This window comes from Grus americana, chromosome Z, assembly GCF_028858705.1.
Source record: "Grus americana isolate bGruAme1 chromosome Z, bGruAme1.mat, whole genome shotgun sequence".
Classification (NCBI taxonomy): domain Eukaryota; kingdom Metazoa; phylum Chordata; class Aves; order Gruiformes; family Gruidae; genus Grus; species Grus americana.
In genome coordinates, this window is record NC_072891.1 from 86,338,499 (window position 1) to 86,361,740 (window position 23,242).

The 23,242-nt window shown below is 39.9% G+C and overlaps 1 protein-coding gene across 9 annotated transcripts in view; it reads right to left on the bottom strand.

Annotated features, from left to right (window-relative positions):
• The window catches only part of SKIC3 (SKI3 subunit of superkiller complex), a 49,639-nt gene that overhangs the window by 3,782 nt on the left and 22,615 nt on the right, over positions 1 to 23,242 (bottom strand). For 7 of the 9 annotated variants that reach the window (XM_054808852.1, XM_054808848.1, XM_054808847.1 and 4 more), the window contains 17 exons: positions 23,072 to 23,128; positions 21,902 to 21,970; positions 20,852 to 20,926; positions 20,071 to 20,212; positions 16,721 to 16,814; positions 16,077 to 16,154; positions 14,681 to 14,805; positions 13,756 to 13,879; positions 11,319 to 11,537; positions 10,425 to 10,497; positions 9,632 to 9,685; positions 9,409 to 9,520; positions 7,958 to 8,086; positions 7,207 to 7,328; positions 5,200 to 5,358; positions 2,328 to 2,480; positions 432 to 562 (listed from right to left, as the gene is read on the bottom strand). In XM_054808852.1, coding sequence (XP_054664827.1) covers positions 432 to 562; positions 2,328 to 2,480; positions 5,200 to 5,358; positions 7,207 to 7,328; positions 7,958 to 8,086; positions 9,409 to 9,520; positions 9,632 to 9,685; positions 10,425 to 10,497; positions 11,319 to 11,537; positions 13,756 to 13,879; positions 14,681 to 14,805; positions 16,077 to 16,154; positions 16,721 to 16,814; positions 20,071 to 20,212; positions 20,852 to 20,926; positions 21,902 to 21,970; positions 23,072 to 23,128 — 1,916 coding nt within the window. Of the gene's footprint in view, positions 1 to 431; positions 563 to 1,715; positions 1,918 to 2,327; positions 2,481 to 3,888; positions 4,009 to 5,199; positions 5,359 to 7,206; positions 7,329 to 7,957; positions 8,087 to 9,408; positions 9,521 to 9,631; positions 9,686 to 10,424; positions 10,498 to 11,318; positions 11,538 to 13,755; positions 13,880 to 14,680; positions 14,806 to 16,076; positions 16,155 to 16,720; positions 16,815 to 20,070; positions 20,213 to 20,851; positions 20,927 to 21,901; positions 21,971 to 23,071; positions 23,129 to 23,242 lie in introns of those variants that run through there. The other 2 variants (XM_054808853.1, XR_008574579.1) reach the window with 2 other exon arrangements.

The following is a 23,242-nucleotide window of genomic DNA, read 5'->3' on the forward strand; positions in this document are numbered from 1 at the left end:
AAAGCTACAATGAGCACCCAGTTGTTCGGGAATGAACACGAACTTTGGCTGTGAGCCCAGTTTGGGATCAAAATGAATGCCAGCAGTAGACAGGGTAGTGATATCTGTTTCCATCATGCTATTTAACAAGATCTTTGACAATGTATAGTCTTCCTGATTAATTTATTTAGGTAACATGCTATTGAAATAAAAGTTGTCTTACAGCTGTTTTTCTCTTGGTGTGAAGGTCATACACGGGCTTTTGAGAAAAGGAGGAAGATTCTGCTGCTTCCTGCTCCCCACACTACTAACCGCTTCCCCATCACCCTTTTAACTGCCATACTACTTCAAGAATTAATTCCTGTTTTCAGTTTTCTTTTAGTTCTTGGGGATAATGACCGCTTGTACTTTTAGACAGTGTGTTCCATTTAAACTTAACAGATCATGCATACCTTGCTCCCATTTTGCGATTATACTGTAGCAGTGCTTGTAGGAGAGCTGCCAGGGGGCAAGGAGAAAGTTTCAAAGCTTCAGTTGTTGCCTCCCGAACCAAGGATGGCCAGTGCTCATTTGAGACATTAGCCTATGATAAAAACAACAACAAAAAAATCAATTAAAAAACCCTCTTTATTGTAGTATATAGTGGGAATCAGTTTTTGTTTGCAGCTCTCTAAAAAGCAGGTTTAATTCAAGTTGTTTTGAGTTATAGAAAGTATTTGGCAGGTTAGAAAGAGATTTCTTTAAAAAAAACCCAACAAACCAACAGTGGTTAGAAGAGCCTTGAAAGGTCATGTTAAATATTCTAGGACCAGCCTTGCCAGCATCCCACTTCCTCATTTATGCAAAGAATCTTTTTATTTTTTCCATACATGTTTTAGTAATGCTTGTTTTAATCACAAACCCTTGTTTGCTCTTCAGCTTGTAAATTTTCATCCCATGTACAAGACTATTCTAGAGTGCAGAATTTATCTCCAGAAGTGACATCATATTTTACCAGAAGTAAAAAACAACCCCAGGATGGTAATTGCCTAATAGAGCAACTATTGAGCAAAATGCTGGATCTTTTGGCTTAAAAAAAGTCTCATTATCCCCATTGTGTCTGGAGAGCATTCCAATTACTGTACTTGAAGGGTGCAAATTTTCATTTGGACAGATAATTGGGAGACAAACAATTTTCAAGCACAAAGCTTTCTTGGATCTGAGCAAGGTTTTCATCAGGTTTTTGCACATTTCATTAAGCCAGTGCAGATTAGAGAGGTCAAACAGAAATCCACTGATCAGCTGCTCTGCCCATGCGAAAACTAGAGATGAGATAATCAAATTCGTACTAATTACATTTTTAAACAAAGTCTTGTACATTCTCAGGCAATTCAGGCCAGCATTTGAAAAAGTAGTATTAATTAACCTTGCGACCTGTGGGGACATTTAGGAGCTATAGGAAACAGGGAGCAGACCATTAGAAAATGGACAGAAGAATCATGGGAGGAAAAATCCTGTCACTTGACAAATTCTGCCTTTTGAAGCATACGGCTTGTGAGAAACAAACTTGTCTACACTGAGGCGGATTCTCTTTTCCCACCAGGAGCAATTGCTTTGCAGCTTTATCCTTGGTAAAGCTGACTGCCTTTTCTTATATAAGGAATCAGGATATATGGAGTTCCTTTGCCTGATTTTGATTATGGCTGTTAGCTCAATCATCTGCTAAAATACATGAAAAAGCACTAGCCAAGATCACAGCAATATCTACCTTTTACACCCGGCTTTAAAGAAGTCTGGTAGTGCACTTCAAGCTTCTAGAGTGACAATGCCTGAAGAGAATAGAGACTCGCCAAGAATTTGTTATGTTCACCTGCCCTTCTGTGCAAGGAGTAATTTTCTTTATACCACAAGGTAAACTTCCCTTAGATTGTCTTTATACTTCAAGGCAAGGCACCATATCTAGAAATGACCATACAGCATAAAGTCACTTGAAACTTGACTGAAATCTCCAGGCACCAGTGCAGGAAAACATTTTTATTAAGGCAGCTGTCTGAACAAGAGGACTAAGACTTGAAGGGTACATCAGTTTGGATAATCAAACTGAATCTGTTATTAGAGAAATAAGCCTTATTGAACAAGTTAGCCTCTTTATGTACACAGCGGTTCTATGTGATTATTTCACAGCACCCACTCATACATGAGACATTCTAAAAACAGTCCACTGCCCTGTGTAGTCTCATTTAATTCTCTGGTTGTCATTCATAAAATGCAAAGTTATTTAAACAGGGGCTTCATTTAAAGACTGCAGAAGCCTTACATCCCATGAACTCCTGTTAAATCATGCAGTTATGTAATTTTGATTATCCTACCCTGCAGACTTCCAGTGCGAGCATAGCTAGCCCGAGGAGACTGGATAACTTCTCATTCCAGCTGCCCTGCTGTGACGCCAACTGCAGACTCTTTCTGTAACACATCTCTGCTCCAACCATCATTCTTTGAGACTGATACACTTTTGCCAGCCACTGAAAATAAACATCCAACAAAATCAGTTATGGAGCCACCAAAACACACATCCATTAGGTAATATCATTTAGTTCAATTTATGAGAGTACCACAGCATGCTATTAGCTAAAACACCACCACCCACCCAGCCCTCATTCCAACAACACACTGCGCACCACCCTGCAAGAGAATGTAGTCTGCTGCAGAGCTGGCAATACACCTCACCACAGTAACTTATTTCAGAGTTCCCTTGACCACCCACAGACAACTTCTGTCAACTCAAAATCCGTCTTAATCTGGAGATTGCTCACAAGTGAGCAAATAACACGATGGGCTTTATGAAAGACATCCTTCAGACTACAAGAGCATTGTGTGGTGCCTCATTTGTCTCTAAAAGTTGCGTAGAGATGAAAAGATAATTCTTACTCTGGAACAAAGGTTTTTCAAGACCATCTGAGTAGTGCCAGGAACATGACAGACATTACAATGTAAGCCTGAGCTCAGATTATGAGTTGGGCTACAGAGCTGCTGACCCAGCAGGGTCATGCTGGAGGAGCTAGATGGGGCTAAGGAAGGGGACACAGATCTGTGCAAAGTTTCATGCTCCTGCTGCCTGCTCCACCAGCGCAAGATGTCCTGGATTTGGTCATGAAAAGACAGCAAAGGATTCTAACTCCTCCCTCTTTAATTCTGTAGTCATGTCACATTGTTTGAAGCAAACGCAGCCACAAGTTGGAAAATCTCTGACACGTACATGATACACATCAAGATGCATAAGCCACATTTAGAAATACTCTTTGCTAGATCAAAGCTTTGCAAACAAAGCAACTTCTTCGTAAAAAACCAATTCCCTTGCTTTTAAGCAAAGTTCCTTAGATTTTTGCTAGTTAAAGGCTGCCTGGTGTTTTAAAGGGCAAAATTCTTGACGCTTTCCAATGCACGGAAGTTATTTATCGTTAAGAGGAGACACACTAGAAAGTATTTATTAGCACTAGAGAGATTTTGCATCCTTGCTATCGAGGACTGCAGGATTGCTTTGTAAAGCAAAAAATCGACTGATGTGCAGGGGGAAAAAAGCCTTCCTTGACCTCAGTTCTTTGCAGCTGAAGACATTTAGCACTCAAGATGAGAAGGAGAAGAGAACCCTCATGCAAAGGCACAACGGCAGCTCTGCCAGATCAGCTTTTCTCTATTTTCCTGGTAAGCCACAGCACAAAAAGTAGAACAGCCATCAGATCAGTGGTTGAGCAGCACTTCTAAATCTTGCAAAACCACCATGTAGACAACAGCTAAAAACTTAAGCTAAAAGCAAAGTTAATGGCCCCTATAACTTAGTAAAATGAAGGCATCATGATGGATACTTCTGAGTAAGGCAAAACATTTATCAAACTCTTAGGAAGTCTAGAGCCAGAAAACATAAAAGCATACATCTATCCATTGGAACAGTTGTAGCAGCCAGGCTTTTTCAGAATGCTATCCAAGCCCTGAGAAGTATCTTCTTTAATTGAAGACTGAAAAGATCTTCTTCAGAGGTATCTTATCTTTGGCCTAGATTAACAAAACAAAACAAAACAACGCTCTCCCCCCACAAACCACACACACTTTCAGTTCACTTCTCCCTGCTCGTAAGCAAGATGATTCTTGGCTATGCAAGGAATGCTTGAAGAATGTATATAAGCCCTAATTACATTTTCAAAATATATTACTAAAATAGAGGATATGATCATGTCCTGCATGCCCCCATATTTTGCAAATCCAATCTGAATGCGTTCTGCAGATCAGAAAGATGAAGTCTAATAGGTCTCGTGTCAAAAAAAGAACTGCTCCACAAATGATGCTCATATATTCCAGAAGGGAAGAGGATCTACCTTTTAACAAGTGAGATACTGATCTCTACAGCAGCCTTGCATTGATTTTCTAAGACTGCAATCTACTTTAGTGAATCTTACCACAAACAGGACTTCATTTGTTTGACAGGCAGAAGGAGCACCATAAATCCTGCAACTACATAAAGGACTCTAAAAGTTCACGGAATTTTTCTAAACAACACGCAGCTAACATTGGTAAAGGAAGATAGTAACTGTAACCATCAGCAACGGTTAGGAAATAATTAAATATATACACTGCATCACCAGAAAGATCTCTTGGCATGTGTGAGACAGACTTCTCAGATTGTCTCACAGAAGCAGCAGATGAAGAGAGTTATAGCACCTCCATATTAGCTAAAAATGATCTCTTGCAATGCCATGGAAGGGAGTGAGTGAACACTGTTACTGGGAGTTATTTCTCTTCCCTGCAGACTCAAACTACTCAAAAGAAAGGTGACACCTGATGTCAGGAGATTACGGAGAAAGAGACTTATTCAGGTTTTCATGTTTTGAATAAGGAATTGTATATTACTACATTAGGAAACCATTTACTTCCTCCTATTCTTATGGGTTATGAAATATTTCACTGGTTTCTGCTCACATGCCAAATCACAGGTCCCTAAAGACACATGTACCAGTGGTTTATCTCAAGCTTTTAATTCTCTCCCTCCGTGCCTGCTTGATCTTACTAACAGTCCTTATTGTTTCAACTATTAAAGAAAATTAACATAACATTACGATGACTGAATATAAGCTGTTTTTTCTGTCGGTGGACAAGTAAGAGCAAACAGCGAAACAAGATCTCACCCGCTTAGAGTGCATCCTCTGCCGAGAGCAGCATACCAAAGTCAGGGAGAGGATCCACACTTACCTGCCAGGCTGCAACTGAAGTTGAACTGCTCATGACTGTCTTGTGAAGCTCCTCCAGGATGTTTTCTGGAAGTTCCTTGTGAGACTGCAACAGCTGCTTACACTGAACTTGTCTCAAAAGCAAAAACAGAGCTGGGTGCTCAGGACAGCGTTTTAAACCCTAAAACCAAAACAAGGCTCAACATGATACCAGAATTATCATTTCCAAATATCAGAAGATACTTTGATTTTCCATTTTAGTTTTTACAGAAAAAGCACTGAAAGATTCTCAGAACGTTTACAACATGGCATCTTCCTCATACTCTGCACAAAGGAGTGTTCCAGGAATTGACACGTGAAAATAGACAAACATTTTTTCTGTCCTCAAAATACATTTGAGGTCATCCTAAATTTTGTATCTGTCCTACCCTTAGAGGTTTCTGAAAGACAGATAGGTAAGTGGAAGACCTCTAGTTCTCCTTTGGCTTCACAATCTTTACAAGTTTTGGGCTAACGGAGGCAAAAACCTGTCCTGTGGTTAAAAGAGACCTTGAGTACATTGCAAGCAATTTCAGTTCTCCCAGCTAAGGTGCTTTACTCTCAGTGGAACAGAAGCGCTTTAGTAAACATTTCCTGTTCAATAACAGCAGATACCTATAGAGTGTTTTTTGGAACAAACTCATGCAAAGAAGCAAAGACAGAAAACTAGCCGTCCGTTGCTTTATCCATCTCAGGTGAAGCACATGAAGCTTCTGCAAGTCACATTATGTATTATTTTACCTGTTCAAATCACAATACTTCCAAGACTTATAACTCATACCAGATCTGTTCTAAGAAACACTTGTGCTTTTCACCCATTCTTTTTAAAAAACAAAATGTATTGTCTGTAAGACCTTAACAAGCTGCTGTTTTGAAGCACAATGTATGTGCAGAGAGTTTCTGAAACACAATAGAAGCTGCTAGCACCTGCTGCAATTTTCCCCCTTTAACAAGTGTGGAATCACATTACCTGTCTCAAATTGAATGACTGCAGTGCCTGAGTCATCAGCCCCACTTAGATTGCTTTCTGAGAATCATGGGGTCCAAAAATGTCAATGACAGTTTGTGGTACCAGAAAGTTACTTTTGTTTCTTCACAAATTGCAGGCACTGACTGTCCTCTTCCCAAGCTATTTAACTAACAAAAACCAAACAAAACCACTGTAACCTTCTCCCACGCCCAGATACCACCTTGTATGTCTTGAAACCTCTGATCCTTTTTAATGTAAGACAGTTCAGTAGACATGCTGGCCAGAAAAGGAAAACACCTCCTCACAAAGCAAAGAGACAAGAAAGTACTTCCTCTCAGAAAATCAGCATGTTCACAGAATCCACAGAATCTGTTGGGATTTGGGTTTTTGGTTGGTTTTGTTGTTGTTTTTTTAAACTCCCTTCCCTGTTAATACAGAAATGCCATAACCAAGGAGCACATATGCATGTGATTAGTAATTTTCCTTAATGAAAGTCAGGGATGTGTGCTGCTGAGTCCAATCGTTTTTTTGCTTATCTTTTGCCAAGTCTTCTGTTCATGAAACATGCACTTGAGGTTTGTTAACACCCCAGTCCTCATCCCCAACTCTGTTGCCTCAAGACTTTTCTTTTTACTGTTAAACTTGTAGCATCCGCTTGTGACTCTGCAATGGAGTACCAATACAACACGGCAGAAGACACTGAAGTCCCCTGCAAGTCTCCTACCTGGACTTCTTGCCTTGAATTTCTGTAATGTTTTGCTTAACACTAGGTTAACGAATAAAGGCAGGAAGGGCAGACTTAGCTTTGTCATGTCATACGCTACTTGTTTCGACTATTAACATCGTTTTGGTGTTGCAAACAGAAAAAGTATCTTAGGGAGAGGAGATAACACCAACAACTATTCCATCTTGTAGCTCTGATGGAACAGATAGTTCCTAATTCAAAGATTACTTTTTTGTAAAATGCACACAAATCATGATACAGTTCCACCATGATCTACCAGTATGATGCCATCGTACCTTGGTACAAAGAGCTTCAGCTTCTGAGAGTTTACCAGTCTCCTCTAAACTGGTAATAGCTTGACATAGACACCAGTCTTCAACAGTCTGGATGTAATTCTGTGGAAGGTTATTTTCTCCAGCTGCAAAACACATAAAACAATCAGATTCCCATATATGCTGTACCACCATACCATGTCACATGGTCTAGATCTGGTAGGGGAGAAGTTTTAGGACTATTAGCCTGACATGGCTTCCTTCATTAGCAGGAACATTAAGAGATGGTAAAATTGATGACAAAAGCAAGAAGAGGGGAAAAAAAATACACCATTTGAGTTAATGGTTTGAGAACAATCAAACACGGAATTTTAATTCCAGTTTTCAAAACACTATGCGTGCTGAGCAAGACTAAGGCTGAGGTTATCCCTCTACTGGCAAAGTTACAGAACTCAAGACTACTTCAGCCTTTCTTTGTAAGCACTGATCCTGTGATGTAATACATCCATCCATCCATTTAGGCATCAGAGTTGAGAAGTACTATTTTAAAAAAGCATTTGGGGCTTTGGAGGGGAAATCAAGCTGCAGTTAAGTAATTAACCCTAATGGTGCATTATGATATAGCATTTTTATGTGGTAAAATACAGTAACAGCTCAAACCACTACTGAGCAATTCCCAGCTTATTTGCAAGTTTCTGAAATTCAGAAGAATATTGCAAACTTAGAGCATTTCAATTTTATTTTAATTTTTAAACTAGAAAACTTTATAGCTTACTTTTGGCTGAAACTGTAGATAAAAGTGTCATCTCTAAATCTGTTCGCTTTGGCTGAGTGTTGTTTAGGCAGACAATGGTGTTTTCAGCATGACAAGCTGCCATTAGCACTGCCCAGGCAGCAGGATTATCTAGAAAAGAATGGTTAAAGGCAACTCATGACCATTCTGAATATGCTGGTAGTTCATTTAGAACAGTCTTTAACAGATTAAGCATAAAAACATAGCCATCAATGGAACCACACACTGTACATAAGAGATAGCAAGAACAAGGTAAGTAGTTCAATCAGACCCCTACATCAGCTCAGCCCAAGGCAGCGGGTAACTATTTGCCTCTAAGTAAGTAAAATTCTTCAAATTATAAGACGAAGATGCTATTTCTAAAGCCAACTAATATATTTTTCACATAGCCACTGGTGTGCTAACCAAAGCTGCCAGTTAACTTCTGATTACACAGATTAAACTTGACTATCACTTAGTGCTGCATAACAGCAGCAGCAAAAAACCCAAGATGTCATCCACAGCCTTCTGTCACACAGACTCAGTTTTCTCTGATCACCAATGTGGAAGTCGTTGCAACAGCTGCCTACTTCTAGTGTCAGCTAATTCCAGTGTCAGCTTTACCCTGACCTAGCCCCCTGAAGAGCAACTATCACTTGGAAGAGTGGTCTTTGCCCTGAGCTGGAACAGAGTTCAGTTTAAGATTTCACCTATGTGAAAGATTTCATCCCAAAGATAATGAATTTTGCCAGCAAAATGAAACAAAGCTTGAAGATCTAACGAAGTAAAAATGTAAAGTACCCTGCTTTTGAATAGCAGTCTTGTGTGTATTTGTAGGGAAGTAACTGAAATTTTTAACTTGCAAACACACTAACTCATCACAGAAAAATTACTGCAGAAGAAACAATGTTTTGGTATTTCACTATAAAGCGCAACTTAGCACTTGAAAACCCCACTAGATTTGCACTTCATACATTTAATGAAGATCACCATTTAGTAAGAGGTGAACAGTTGCCTGTAGTTCAAAACCATCACGTTGTAACAGAACATTTCCAGTCCAAATTCTCAAGCTAAATGAATAAATCTCTTCTGCTTGGTGCAGCATACTGATTCTGAGGGAATACGTGGTTTTCTTTTTTGTCTAATATACTAAATGATACTTATCTCTTCTCCTGCTGAGGCATTAACAAATTGCCCAAGTTTTCAGAACAAGTCTTAAAACGCAGAGATTTTTCTTCATCTTGTCTAGTTTAATTCTCCATATCTAAACTTGGAATGACAGTTAAAGTTTCAACTCTAAGCATTCTCCCCAGAACATACAGAGACCACACAAAGCAAGCCCAGAAAAGTAGGGGTTTTGTTAGCGCAATAATTTTGTTTCTGATGGGTAAAAAGAAAAAGAATAAAATCAAAAAACCCCACAAATCACTGCTGCGTTTGAGAACAAGTGTAACCTGGACAGAGATGGATTGCCTTCTGAATATTTTTCAGAGGATTGTTTTTCTCATCTTCTAACATGTGACATCCTGCTGCCAACTGATTAACTGCAATATTCAGCAGGACTTCCTATAAAGCAGAACATAAAAGTGACTTAACACTATACCGTAAATGATCAGATGGAATTAATTTTAGGATTGTTTATGAAATTTTAGAGTCTGCATTTTAAGAAAGCCAAACCTTTCCATGGTTTACATCAAGTACGTATGCGATGTTTCCTGCCACTGCTCCTCCCTGCAAGATTAAAAAAAACCTGATTTTGGTATATGACTGATTAATTAAGAGATTGTATACAAAATGTAATGCCAAGATCTTTTTATCTTTGTTAATCAGAAATAAAAAAGTTTTCACAATGAGATCTTTTCCGTGCCTACATCATGATCTTTTTATAAAGAATTAGGAAAAGACATTCAGGATTAGAGTTTATCCATATGTTGCATTTCTAATTTTAGCCCCATATAGAAAGGGGTTTGTTTTCAGGTGCTATTTCTGTTTACATAACTGACATAAATTACGACAAAGAGTATTTATTTGTATTTTATGCTAATAATATGTATAAAATCAGCAAGGAAATACTGGTTAATGCGAAAACTGAAATTGACTAGATTAACCAAATTCAACATACATAAATGCCAATATATACTTATATACACACATACATATGTACAAAGCTAAACAAAAAAATTATACAGTCTTTTTTTGTTGGAACAATTCTAGCAGATTTTTCTTGAAAGTTTATTTCAATAAGATAAAGAACTGCTACCCCATGAAAGATGCAAATAATTGGATACGTAACTTCAGTATGTACCTATACATTGCTCTGTATGTGCTTGTGTACATAAGCCTTAATTTTTCATGTTTTTTCATATGTACTGAATGTCCATGTACTGAAGGGTGGAGGTTTTTTAGTTAAGAAACAACACAGACTACTCAGGATGTAAACAGCATGCATATATTACAGAAATGCACTTACTTTTGTCTTTTGCGATGCATACAATGGAACTAGTCGAGACAGAAGAGACCAGAGGGCAGGATTATCAGGGTTACTGGGAAAAGAAGAAAGATATTAGACTTTCGGGTTTAGAGGTGAGCCTGGTTTTGCATGCAGTAGGCAGTTGATATAATTCCCAAATGGATCTTTTTCTATTAAGAAAACAACTGAGTGTGGTTGAAAATAGACATGGGTAGTAATTTAAAACAAACAACACAATGTTGAAGTTATATTGCTGGCTAAAGAAACAAATTGTACAATATGCATATCAATATTCAGAGGAAGAAAACAAATAAACTTTAGGACTACAGGCCTTGTCCTCATAGTGTGAAGAACAAGGAATTTTCATTGCAAGTTGAAGAAAAACAATTGGCATAAAGAATAGTTGCCCAAAACACTTGGAGAGACTATGAGGTGTGTCTTGCTTACAGGCAATGATTGAAGTTCCCTCTTTCTAAAATGCTAAGGCTAATCAAAACACGTTCAAACACAGGCATTTAGCTACCAGAATTAACAGCTTCAGAGACTGTTAAATATTAAATAAAAGCCCTATAGACTTTTCTGGGTTGAAGGTTACATATGAAAAATGCTTTCAGAGAACAGGGAACTGATCTAACTACCAAAGAAACCACCAAAACAAAACCAGAAAACACCAAACAAGTCATGAAACTTCTGCCATTTGATCCCATAAATCAGAAAGCAAGCTTCTGTCAGCTGATGTTACAACCTTAGGTGAGGACTTCACACTTGAAACACATTTTTTAAATTTTTATTTTTTTTAGAAGAACACTGCTAGTGAACAGAGGGTTGCTTACTATTCAATGTAATCAAAGCAATATATTTACAAGGCAATCTAATGAAAGACAAAATACATACCTGTGTATTGCTTTGGAGACTTCTCTCTGGACCCCCACATTTCTACCTTGCAATGCATAAACAGCAGATGCAATAAGGCACCTCTCATTAATCGTATCATCCCCTTTGTCGTGCTTCAGTAATTCTTTTAGGGCTGCTGTTGCAAGTGTAGCATCCTGCTTTACCAGTCCTAGTGTGCACAAAGCCTTCAGACTTTCCGTACTAGGTTCCTTTAATGAGCTGTTGTATCAGAGGGAGGGAAGAAAACACTATTTTGGAGCATAAATTAAACTTACTGTTAACACTACAGTACTTGTTACTTCTGAGTCCTCTTGCTCCTACGTATCGCATATGGTATACAGAATTAACAGCCTCTAACTATGGGATGGTGGATCAAGCTAGATGAGTATCCTTGAGGTCTCAGGATATGGAAAAGAGCAGTGGTTATGTGCCATTTCAGCACTCAAGCTTATAACGTGTAACTACTTGGCAAGATTCTGACATGTTAATTGTCCTTCAGCAGCAGCCATAAAGTGAATGGTAAGAGACAACATGTAACACTGACAACTATTCGCTTTCCTTGAAGACATTTGTACTTCTAACTGGTATCAAACCTGAGTTGCAATGTGCCTATTTACAGCTTTGCAACAGAAATCCAAGAAGGAATAAGCCAGAAATGAGCCTGCTCCATAGAAATGATCTGACAACAGGGATGTTCTGAGAAATTATGCCTTCTTTACATCAAGATTTATTCCAAGGTAAGACAATTTGAGCATACTTTCCACCATCCATTAGTTTTGGTACGACTATCAGTTGCACTGTTCCATTCCTTTCATTATGACAGGCAGTTCAACCTCACATCGATAGTATTCCAGACTTTATTGGAGACCTACTAGATACAGTTACTGGAGAACTCTTAAGGTAATCCCCTGATCTTGAACTGCGGTGAAAACATACAGTGAGCTTAGTACAACTGAAATCAAAGACGTTAGCTGATGTACTAGTTGAAGGTGTTCTTACAACAAAGGCAATTCAATAAATTGCAATATAAACTGAATAGAGGCAAATAACAAAACAGTGCACGGCATCACTACTTTGGAGTTACTTCACTGTAATGTTCTCAACATAGCTACCGAATGAAGTGGTGCTTACTTTCACTTATCAGGTGACTACAGGCTCCTAATCAAGCTTCTAATGATTATTTTTGCCTTCAAACAAAGACAAGAATGTAAACTTCCCAGTCTATGTCTTCAGTCCCTAGCACGAAAAAGGTCTAAGAGCTGTTAAACATAAACTTGAATAGCCAGCACTATGTTATCTGGTGCAAAGGCGCTGCACTTCGACAAGTGAGTAGGATTCTACGATATCAGCTACAAAGACATACTCACTCCTAAAAATCTCTGTGCCAAGCTGGCCATGAGAAGTGAAGGCAGGCACCTTCTCGTTCAAGGTCCTACTCAGGCCTCGTAGGTCATTTAGTGTGAATTCCAGTCAGTAAAGACATCTGTCTATTGGACTAGAATGCACTGTTTTTGTTCTTATTACTAAAATCCACCATATACCTTTGCAGCACTGTGCTTCCAATTCAGATCTAGACATATTCACTGTACTCTTACTTTCTTAAACTATTTACTACTTTATTTTTTCTTTAAACAGAAACAGCTCATGTCATCTAGAAAACTCTCATTGTTGATGCTTATGACAAAAATAGAAGTCTGCAGTGATCAATAGGATGCAGGAAATATCAGGTTCCTAGCTAATCATCAGTTACTCAGGATTTAGAGTGTACTAGCTCATGGACCTTCACTATTTCAGTAACTTCAGGAGTCTGCTGGCAAGATGGAGACTGTACAGGCATTGATGCTGAGAGGCTGAGATGTTAGCTCTTAATCCATAGCTACCAGGAGGCTAACAATGATGCACAGGCTTTTAGCCTCCACACCTCTGGAAAAAAAAAAAAAAAAAAAAAAAAAAGACATTCATGACTTAAGTGACCAATCTGTTTCTTTTCACAGGGAAGCTACAAGATTGTCCTTGTCTGTGATGCTTGGAACACAACTGTTCTGGAGATTTCTGGCTATTAAAACTGAAATTGTTTTCATTAGTCATCTAGATTTCTTACAGCTAAAGAGTAAAAATATCACCTAGTGCTTAGGACAACTACAGATTAATATTATCATAAACCTATTAAAATTACCATTCAGGAATACTAGACATCCAAACTACCCAGCCGAATAACCTTTCCCCTCCATACTGCTTTAAGATTATGGAAGAAGACGTAGGCTGTAAACCAAAACAGATATATCACACAAATAAGCTTAAAAGAACACTGCATCCACTCCTAACTTTTACTCTGCAACACAAAAAGAAAAATATCCACCTAAGATCCGCCAAAAAGTAAATTTGAGGATTCAGTACATCAGAACATCATACACTGATTATTATTCCCTCCACTCACCACTTAAACAGCAGCGTCTTTGCAGCATCCACTTTGTTCTGTTTATACTCTATAATTGCCAAGGCAGTCAGGATATGTGCTTTATCTTGTTCAGACTCAGCAATAGACAAGGCTTTTTCATAGGCTGGTAAAAATTCAAGACTCAGAATTGAAGTAGGAGAAAAAAACCACAATGTTTATAAATCCTCTAGAAAGGCATGATAGTAGAACACACACACAGGGGCACTTTGGTTTCAGGTTCACTATGTTTTCACACCTCAAATCATAGGCAGAAGACACAAAACATGTACTAAGACTTTGGAAGTAACTGTATGGTAGGAAATACCAGATTTACAGGGCTGTTTAGAGGCTGGGAGTAGTTTAATAAAACACTGAAAGAACACAGTATAAATACTCCCCTGTGGTAGTTTATATATGGAATAGTACTTCAGATGGACACACGTCACTCCAATTATAAACTAAGAGCTATTTAACATGCTGAGCTGACCGTTCCTTTGTGAGTCCTTACACTTCTACACTGACAATTCTATATACATTTTGTGAAATCTCACATCTTAGCAGTGCAGAACACAACAATAAAGCAGTTATATTTATTGCTAAAGTGCTTTGAACAACACATTAGTCTCCCACCCAGAACTCATTTTTCCAGGAAAGCCATTTCATGTGAGAACAAAGGAATCTAAGAGCACAACAGCTTAATGGACAAGAATTACACACTTGAAGGAATGTAGCTTCCCTTTATACATTTGATCAGGTCTGGCACCTTGCTGAACAGCCTAATGATTAAATAGGTGTGGAATTTGTACTTAGGTGTTAGGACTGAGTGACATAAACTGAAGTACAGCTAGGTCAGTCAGACAAACAAATGTTAAGATTAACGTCAAGAAAAGTGTCCCATAATGCTTTGAATTAGGCAGATGCTTACCTTTGATACTTTCTTGTAAGAGTCCCTTTTTGAAGTAGGCTAATGCTATCCCCACAATGCCATCAAAATCAGTTAGGGGTGTCGATGTGTAAACCTCAATGGCCTTATCACACTGACCAAGGGCGCTGCAAAAACAAAAAAGGTCACTGCTATGAGGGATGTAGCAACAGCTGCTATGACTCAGACAAGATGTCCTTGCAGACCAGTATCTTCTTTTCCACAGCAGTTGTAAGCAGACACCTGGAAAAGAGTAAGATTAGGACAAGAATGTGCAATACTCCCTATCCTCCTCCTGTTATATTAGTTACTCTCTCCAACTATCTGCTGCATGAACAATAATTGATACGAAAAAGTCCTCCCCATCCGCATGATAGCTATATCCAAGGATGTCACTTAATTGTCAACACAACGGAGTTGGAGAAAATAGCAAAGAAGAAACATGAAAAAAGCAAATCAAAGTATGCATGCACACAGAAAGGCAAGTGCACATAGACAGAGATACAGCATCCTTATTCTAAGACCACTATGGAGGAAATTACACACGACTGTGTTTACTAGAACTAGTTTTTAGTTACTGGAGCTTTGCTCTTGTGTAAGTTGCAGACAGGAATCACCACACATACAGCTTAGACATGAGACTACAAGAAACTGAAGAGTTGCTTCTAAAACCTTCCCTGAAGTTAAAAAATGAATTATCACATTATCACAGCCTAGAAGTTCCAGTGTCATGTATAGAAATTTAAGGATATATAAAGTTTCCCTAGAGAGCTGACAAATATCTAATTAGCAGAGCTTGAGCTATCTCATATCAAAGAGAATTTTGAAAGTCTTCATCTGTTAAGGTTTGTGTCCTGCGTCCCCTGAGAAACAGAAGGGAATTGTGAAGGGAACTTAGAATTGTGAGTAGGATTGCAGAAAAGACAGTCATCAGCAGAAAGATCACATACATGTACACAACACCCCAACCCCACAAGCTTCAGGCTGTACAAGTCAATACAAATTCAAAGGGCAGGTAGAAGGGATTTCGAACAAACTGTGAAGCAGCTATTTTATTCAGACTAAGCTTACTATATATCTCAAGCATGGAGATCGTAAAAAAACCCCAATTTATTCTGGAGACCATAAAACAGCTACATTGTGTAGACTATGTTAAGGCATTAAAGTATCAAGCAAAGGATAAGGGAATCACTGACATGTTATAAACTGTGAAGACATATAGCAATGCCTTGCAATTTTTTTTTAAATATACCACCCATTTCTGAAGCACATGCGAAGTTCAGCCAAACTTGTCTACAATTAAGAATGATGTTTAATACATTATTCGTAGCAATGCGTCACTGCATTCACTACATCTGAAGCTGAAGTTAGGGCCTGGGAAAATATGTCAACAACTTACCACAATGACCTGCCATAGTTTTGCATTGCTGTATTGTATTTCTCAGTATCCTCAGAGTTTTTCAGCAACGAAGCTGCCCTGAAAATAACCACCATTAAGAATAATTACTATATCACGCATATTTTGACAATAGGTCTCAGAGCAGAATGGACAAATATTTCATACAAAAGCTTTTCTATGCTAATTAAGCACAAATAGATCCTATTTTACCATTTTAATGCATCAGCGAACATGTTCACTAAATTTGGTTTCCTTTGCCACCAACCCTACCATTTGAAAAGAGAGAAGAAAAACCCAAAACAAAGCCCAACCACCTCCATTAAACAGAATAGGGTAGAGACCAAAACTAAAACAAAGCTTACCAACCCCCAAAATTTCACTTACATCCCATACAGTGAATTAGCTAAATGTCCTGGTATGCCTTGGAATGCCTTTACTTCTCCAGTTCTGTGTTCTGCACTGCCAAATTTGTACAACCACCACCCCACACCTCCCCTTAAAATACACTTAGTTAAAATGTGCTGTTGAATTGAGAAAGTAAGGTTTACTAAAGGAAAAGAAAAATGCTTAGGTTTTTCTGCTGGTGCATGGAGAAGGAGGTTAAGGAGCTTCTATTGGTAAACTTTTCACGGTGTATAGTTTACCTCTCATAAGCATCTCTTGCCTGCTGTTTTAGATTCAGATACTCATTCAAATAACCAAGCATCGTGAAAGCAGACGCATCGTCTGGATCTCTTTCTACAAAATCAGAATTGACAATTTAGGAAAACATGATCAGAAATAGCTGTGAAAAACCATTACAAAAACATTGCTACACTGATGCTACAGTGTATGCATATATACAAAACACTTCACCAAGTGCTTCTGTCAGTTGCTGACTGGAATCATTGTGACATGCTGCAGGCAAATAAAGAACTGATCTGAAGACCCACCACATGACATCAGGTTAGCTCAAAAACGTTTCAAATCTTATGACAGAGCTCTAATGCTCCCAATATATTTTAAGTTTTTCAGCCCGCAGTGGTTTGGTTTTTTTTGTAATGAAATAAGAAACTGTTCAGCTTGTATTGACTCAGTAAAATACTGGTAGAAACTTAAGGTTTATTTTTAATATTACAACTTTGAAAAGCTTGTCAGTAGCTAAAGCACAGATTTATGAGCTGTCATCTCACCTCACACTTCTAACCTTTTTTCCCAGGCAAGGAAGGATCACATAGACCCCTCCTGTAGTCTGTTTAAGAACAGGGATTTCACAAAGAAATAGAGTCTCACATTTATTTCATTTTAAGTGCTTGCACCTTATTTTGTAGCTCTCAAAAATCAGCAACAGAGCTGTTCAAGGAGCGAGTCAATAGGACCCCTTGGGAAACTGCCCTCAGGGAGGAGACAGCAGAACGGAGCTGGCAGATCTGTAGGACACTTCCCACAGAGTGCAAGAGCTCTCGATCCCCAGGTGTAAGAAACCAGGTAAGGAAGGCAAGAGACCAGCATGGAAGGGTCAAGACCTGCTGGTCAAACTAAAGGGCAAGAAGGTAAGGCACAGGCAGCGGGAGCAGGGACAGATATCCTGGGGACAGTACAGGGACGCTGCCCGGTTGTGTAGGGATGGCGTGGGGACAAGGTGCAGCTGGAGCTGACCTTGGCAAGAGACGCAAAGGATAAGAAGGGCTTCTACAGGTGTGTCAGACAGAAAAGGAAGGTCAAAGAAAGGGTATGGCTCCTGATGAACACGACTGGCAAAGTGGTAACAATGGACAAGGAGAAGGCTTTTTTGCTTCAGTCTTCACTGGCAACCTCGCTTCCCACAGCTCTCAAGTGCATGGACCACAAGGCAGGACTGGGGGAGCAAAGTCCTCTCCCTGTAAGGGAACATCAGGATCGTGACCACCTGAGGAACCTGAACATACACAAGTCCATGGGACCCGACAAGATGCACCCCAGGGTCCTGAGGGAACTGGTTGATGTAGTTGCCAAGCCACCCTCCATGAGATTTGAAAAGTCAGGGTGGTCAGGGGAAGTCCCCAGTGACTGGAAAAAGGGAAATGTTGCACCCATTTTTATAAAGGGTGGAAAGGAGGGCTCTGGGAACTACTGACCTGTCAGCCTCACCTCTGTGCCTGGGAAGATCATGGAACAGATCCTTCTAGAAGCTCTGTTACGGCACATGGAGGACAGCAAGGTCACTGGTGACAGCAAGGTCACTGGTGACAGCAAGCACAGCTTCACCAAGAGCAAGTCTTGCCTGCCCAACCTACTGGCCTTCTATGATGGAGTGAGTGCACCAGTGGACAAGGAGAGAGCTATGAATGTCACCTACCTGGACTTCTGCAAGGCCTTTGACACAGTCCCCCATGACATCCTTTTCTCTAAATAGGAGGGATAAGGATTTGATGGATGGACTGTTCAGTGGATGAGGAAATGGTTGGATGGTCACAGCCAGAGGGTAGTGGTCAATGGCTCAATGGAGTTCAGTGGAGATCAGTGATGACTGGTGTTCCTCAGGGGTCCATACTGCGACCAGTACTGTTTAATGTCTTCATCAATGACATGGACAGTGGGATCAAGTGCACCCTCAGTAAGTTTACAGACACCTCCAAGCTGAGTGGTGTGGTTGACACACCTGGGGGACGGGATGCCATCCAGAGGGACCTAGACAAGCTGCAGAAGCAGGTCCATGCGAACCTCAGGATTTTCAACAAGGCCAAGTGCAAGGTCCTGCACATGGGTCAGGGCCACCCCGGTATCAACACAGGTTGGGAGATGAAGGGATTGAGAGCAGCCCTGAGGAGAAGGATCTGGTGGTGCTGATGGATGAAAAATTAGATATGACCTGTCAATGAGCACTTGCAACTCAGAAAGCCACCCGTGTCCTGGGCTGCGTGTCCAGCAGCGTGACCAGCAGGTCGAGGGAGGGGATTCTGCCCCTCTGCTCCGCTCTGCTGAGACCCCCCTGCAGTGCTGCGTCCAGCTCGGGGGTCCCCAGCACAAGAAGGACATGGAGCTGTTGGAGCGAGTGCAGAGGAGGCCACGGAGACGCTGTGAGGGCTGGAGCACCTCTGCTCTGGAGACCTCAGGCTGAGAGAGTTGGGCTGGTTCAGCCTGGAGAAGAGAAGGCTCCAGGGAGACCTTAGAGCACCTTCCCGTCCAGGAAAGTTGGAGAGGGGCTGTTTATCAGGGACTGTAGTGATAAGACAAGGGGGAATGGGTTTAAGCTAAGAGAGAGTAGATTTAGACTGGATGTTAGAAATAAATCCTTCCCTGTGAGGGTGGTGGAGGCCCTGGCACAGGTTGCCCAGAGAAGCTGTGGCTGCTCCTGGCTCCCTGGCAGTGTTCAAGGCCAGGTTGGATGGGGCTTTGGGCAAGCTGGGCTAGTGGAGGGTGTCCCTGCCCATGGCAGGGGGTTGGAACTGGACGGGCTTTGAGGTCCCTTCCATCCCAAACCATTTTATGATTCTATGAAAATCCACACTTGCTCTATCTACCTTCCAGGCTAGACGTACAGAAGCCTACCCCAACAGGGGGGCCACATTGGCTTGGAACCATGCCCAAGAACATGGTGTGTCTCCTACTGAAGGTTAACACAATCATATGCTTGAGATTATGGAGTTACACAGCCTCCAGGAGCAGGCTTCTGCCAAACATCATGGCACAGGGGCAGAGGAGCTAGCATCTATCTGCACCTATGCAAAGAGACACAAAGGAAGTCTGATACAAAACACCTGATGACAAGCGTGACAAGGCTCTGGTCCTTATTTTGTTCAGACTTTGAAACAAGATCTGTTGGAATGAGTAGGAAGACAGAATTCACATCTATTTCATCTTTGTGTGATAACAAAAATCAGTGGCCCGCTTACCTTGTTTTGGTTATTTACAGTTCAAAAGCCTCTCCCAACCCAGCCACATCGCTCTTTGCGAGATCTAGTGCAGGTGTATCCATTCATGCTGAATGCATTGTTTAGGCTTGACAGGTTAGTGAGGCATTTAAATTACCTACCTACATATTTGGTCAAGACCACCTGGGCTGTTGGAATAGCATTCATTTGAACAATGTTGTACAGATACAGTTCAGTGTTTCTGTTGCTCTTATCTTGCAGCGTTGAACATACCCAGTGGGCATAGCCTTTTGCTCCCTCAGTCTCAAGAAAGAAACAAAAAAAATATATAATGAAAATAGGAGTCATTAAAGCTGCTCAAGAACAGTGAAATAATTAAAGATCATAATAATGATTTTGTGGTTTAAGACAGAGTCCTGGCTAAAAATCTGCATCTGTTAAGCAGGAGAAGAAAACACCAAACTGAATTACAACACACGCAGTTTAAACTTGTCCTTTGGGCAAAGAGAATTCTTTACATTAACATATCACTCGCTACACTACTGGAGGGATGACAGTTGAAAAAAACTGTAGGAGAATGTGAAGTCCTCCACTTTCTTAGAACTCAGGGTACTGGCAGTATCCTTGCTCTCTCCTGGAATAGTTATAATTTATGCCTTTGATCTCTGTCCAATTCTGTGGAACATCAAGAATGTTTTTTCATGACTTACGGAGCTGACTTCTTGGACCATTGGGATTAAAGCATTTAATAGAATAACTGCCTGCTGTTCAGTGCCAGCACAGGCCAGGAACAACAATATGGAAGTCAGACAATCTCATCTGGAACATGAACCTGACTGTTTCATCGTTTAAGACATGCCTATTTCTTAAAAAAATTACATCAACCTAAGTAGAGAGATTAGATACGCAGAAACTTCAGGACAATACAATTGTTATACTTACATGCATACTGAGTTCAGTCGTGTGCCTGAAGAGATCCATAGTATCATAGCTGCCTACCCGCTCTGCAATAAGAGCCTACAGACAAGCAAGAGTTGCTGTGGTCAAGTACTTTAAAAATTATGACATCAACAAGAAACTCAGCACATTTTACTTCAGGCACATCTTAGGCATTTAACATGAAGACAGACACTTTCTCTTCCTCATACTCTCCAAGAAACATCAGTTCCAAGAATAAAACTAACACAATTAAAAAGGAGCACAAGCGGTTTCCACTGTATCAGTACTTGAAACTTAAGGTCTTCTGCTGCTACTTTACATTCTTCAGGATGACTTTGTGTGCATTAGCACAACGTGTAATAGCATCTGACAGGAGCTGAATTTCAACATGTGATGGTGCTAGTTCTTCCCTAGAATCCAGTTTCAATTAGGTATCATTAGCAGGACAGCAGCATGGGATTATGAAGAGCAACAATAGTTATCATAAAAGTCACAAGTATTTCTACTATTCACAGATGGCGTAGATACCAGTGGGAGCATATCCAACTCTCAGTGGTAGGGGGAGGCAGGGACCTCCCACAAAGTTAGAACTGCTTTTGTCCCAGGTACATTAGAGACTTACTGACAGTGGTGTTAGAAGCAGGGGCTGAGAAGAGAGTTAAGCAGTGCTGTATAATGAACTAGAGGTACAGCAGAAGCTGAAATAACTAGCACCTTATGAAGATGGTGCTTTATCGATAATACTCAACAAAAAGATTCAGAGTACAGACTGATTGTTGGGGGTTTTTTTAACAGCTAGTTTCTTACAGAACTCACCACATCAGCCAGAAAAAAACATTATATAAAGATACCTGATGAATGTAGCTCCCTTTGTATTACCACTATGAAAACAAAGGGCCCCATCCACCCTCAGGGGAAGCAGAAGCTCCCTTTGCTAAAACATTTAATTTTCAGGAACATGCTTAAGTATCAATTATTAGGATGGAGTCCAAGTCCTCTCTTTGACTAACAACTGCTTTTTGTGCACAGTATTACATCTTTTCATCACCTTACCTGCCCAATCCAACACAGTAAGTAAGAAGGCTCCAGAGACTGGGCTATCTTGAAGGCTTCATGAGCTTGCTGTAGGATGAGAGATAACAGTGCTATTGTACTGTCTGGTATGGTAACAGAGCACCTTCGAGTACACACAGGTACTGACATGCAGTAGTATGGGAAGAGATTTCATGGACAAAATTAAGTCACTATTAAAAACACCTACTGTGCCATACAGAACAATGCATTGCCAGTAGAAATAAAACAGTTTAGTCTTATTAAAAAAAAAAAAATCTTTACAAGATCAAAGTTCCCCTCTCTTCCAAATACATTTCCTTCTTAAAACAGTTCAGCAGCTGGATTACCTCTTGGAACAATTACTATTTTAAAATCTGACTCCTGGGGAATCCAGTTGTGGAAATCTGCTTTTCCTTCATGCAAACAGTTAAACATATTTTCAAAATGGTAAAACTGATTACTACCCACAAATAAGCTTTTCCCCATGCACTGCTTATGTTTAGATTTCCTCCCTCAATGTGGCATAAGGCAAACAAAGTCTTAGTATTAGTAGTCTTAGCAGTAAGCAGTCTGCAGTATCAAGTTATTTTTATTAAAAATAAGTCTGACATCACATTTCCAATTAAACAAAATTTATGTAATTCTGGTCAGCAAATAGGATAGGATGTACCTCCATGAGAACTCTGGACTTCACTTAAGATGAACTTTAATTTTGTCCAGAGAAACTCTGAGGGTTACACAGAATTACAGTAAATGATACGACATGCTCATGAGCAGAAAGTAGCTACCTACAGGAAACTCAAAAACTGAAAGTTCAGCTTGTGACTTACAATTAAGAGTTCTTGGCCAAACCTGGAGTGCATTGTTTTGATTAACTACTTCTCAGTCCTTCCAAATACTTTTCATTCCATCCAGTTGCTTGGAAAGCAACCTCACCAATTCAGAAGTTGTTCACTTATATTCTCCAGAACAAATATTTAATTCATTTGTATGGCTCAAGTAAGGTACAGGAGTCAATTTTATTTCATTCAAAGGAGTACGTTTCTTAAATCTGAGAGGGATGTTCTTCACTGTTGGCCCACACTCCCACCCCCAAACACTCCCTTAAAAAAACAAACAAAAAAAAAAACGGAAAGGGAAACTATATTTAAGGATGGGAAGGAGAGTTACCTCAATGTTTCCAGTTGTCAAATACAAAACCCCCAAGTTGGTCCAGGCAACAACATTCTAGACAGAACAAATAAAGTTAAAACCAATGTATTATTACTATATGCAAAAATAACATGGCATCAGGGGAAAAAAAAATTTAAATGCCCACTTGAAACAGATGGCATCTGCCTA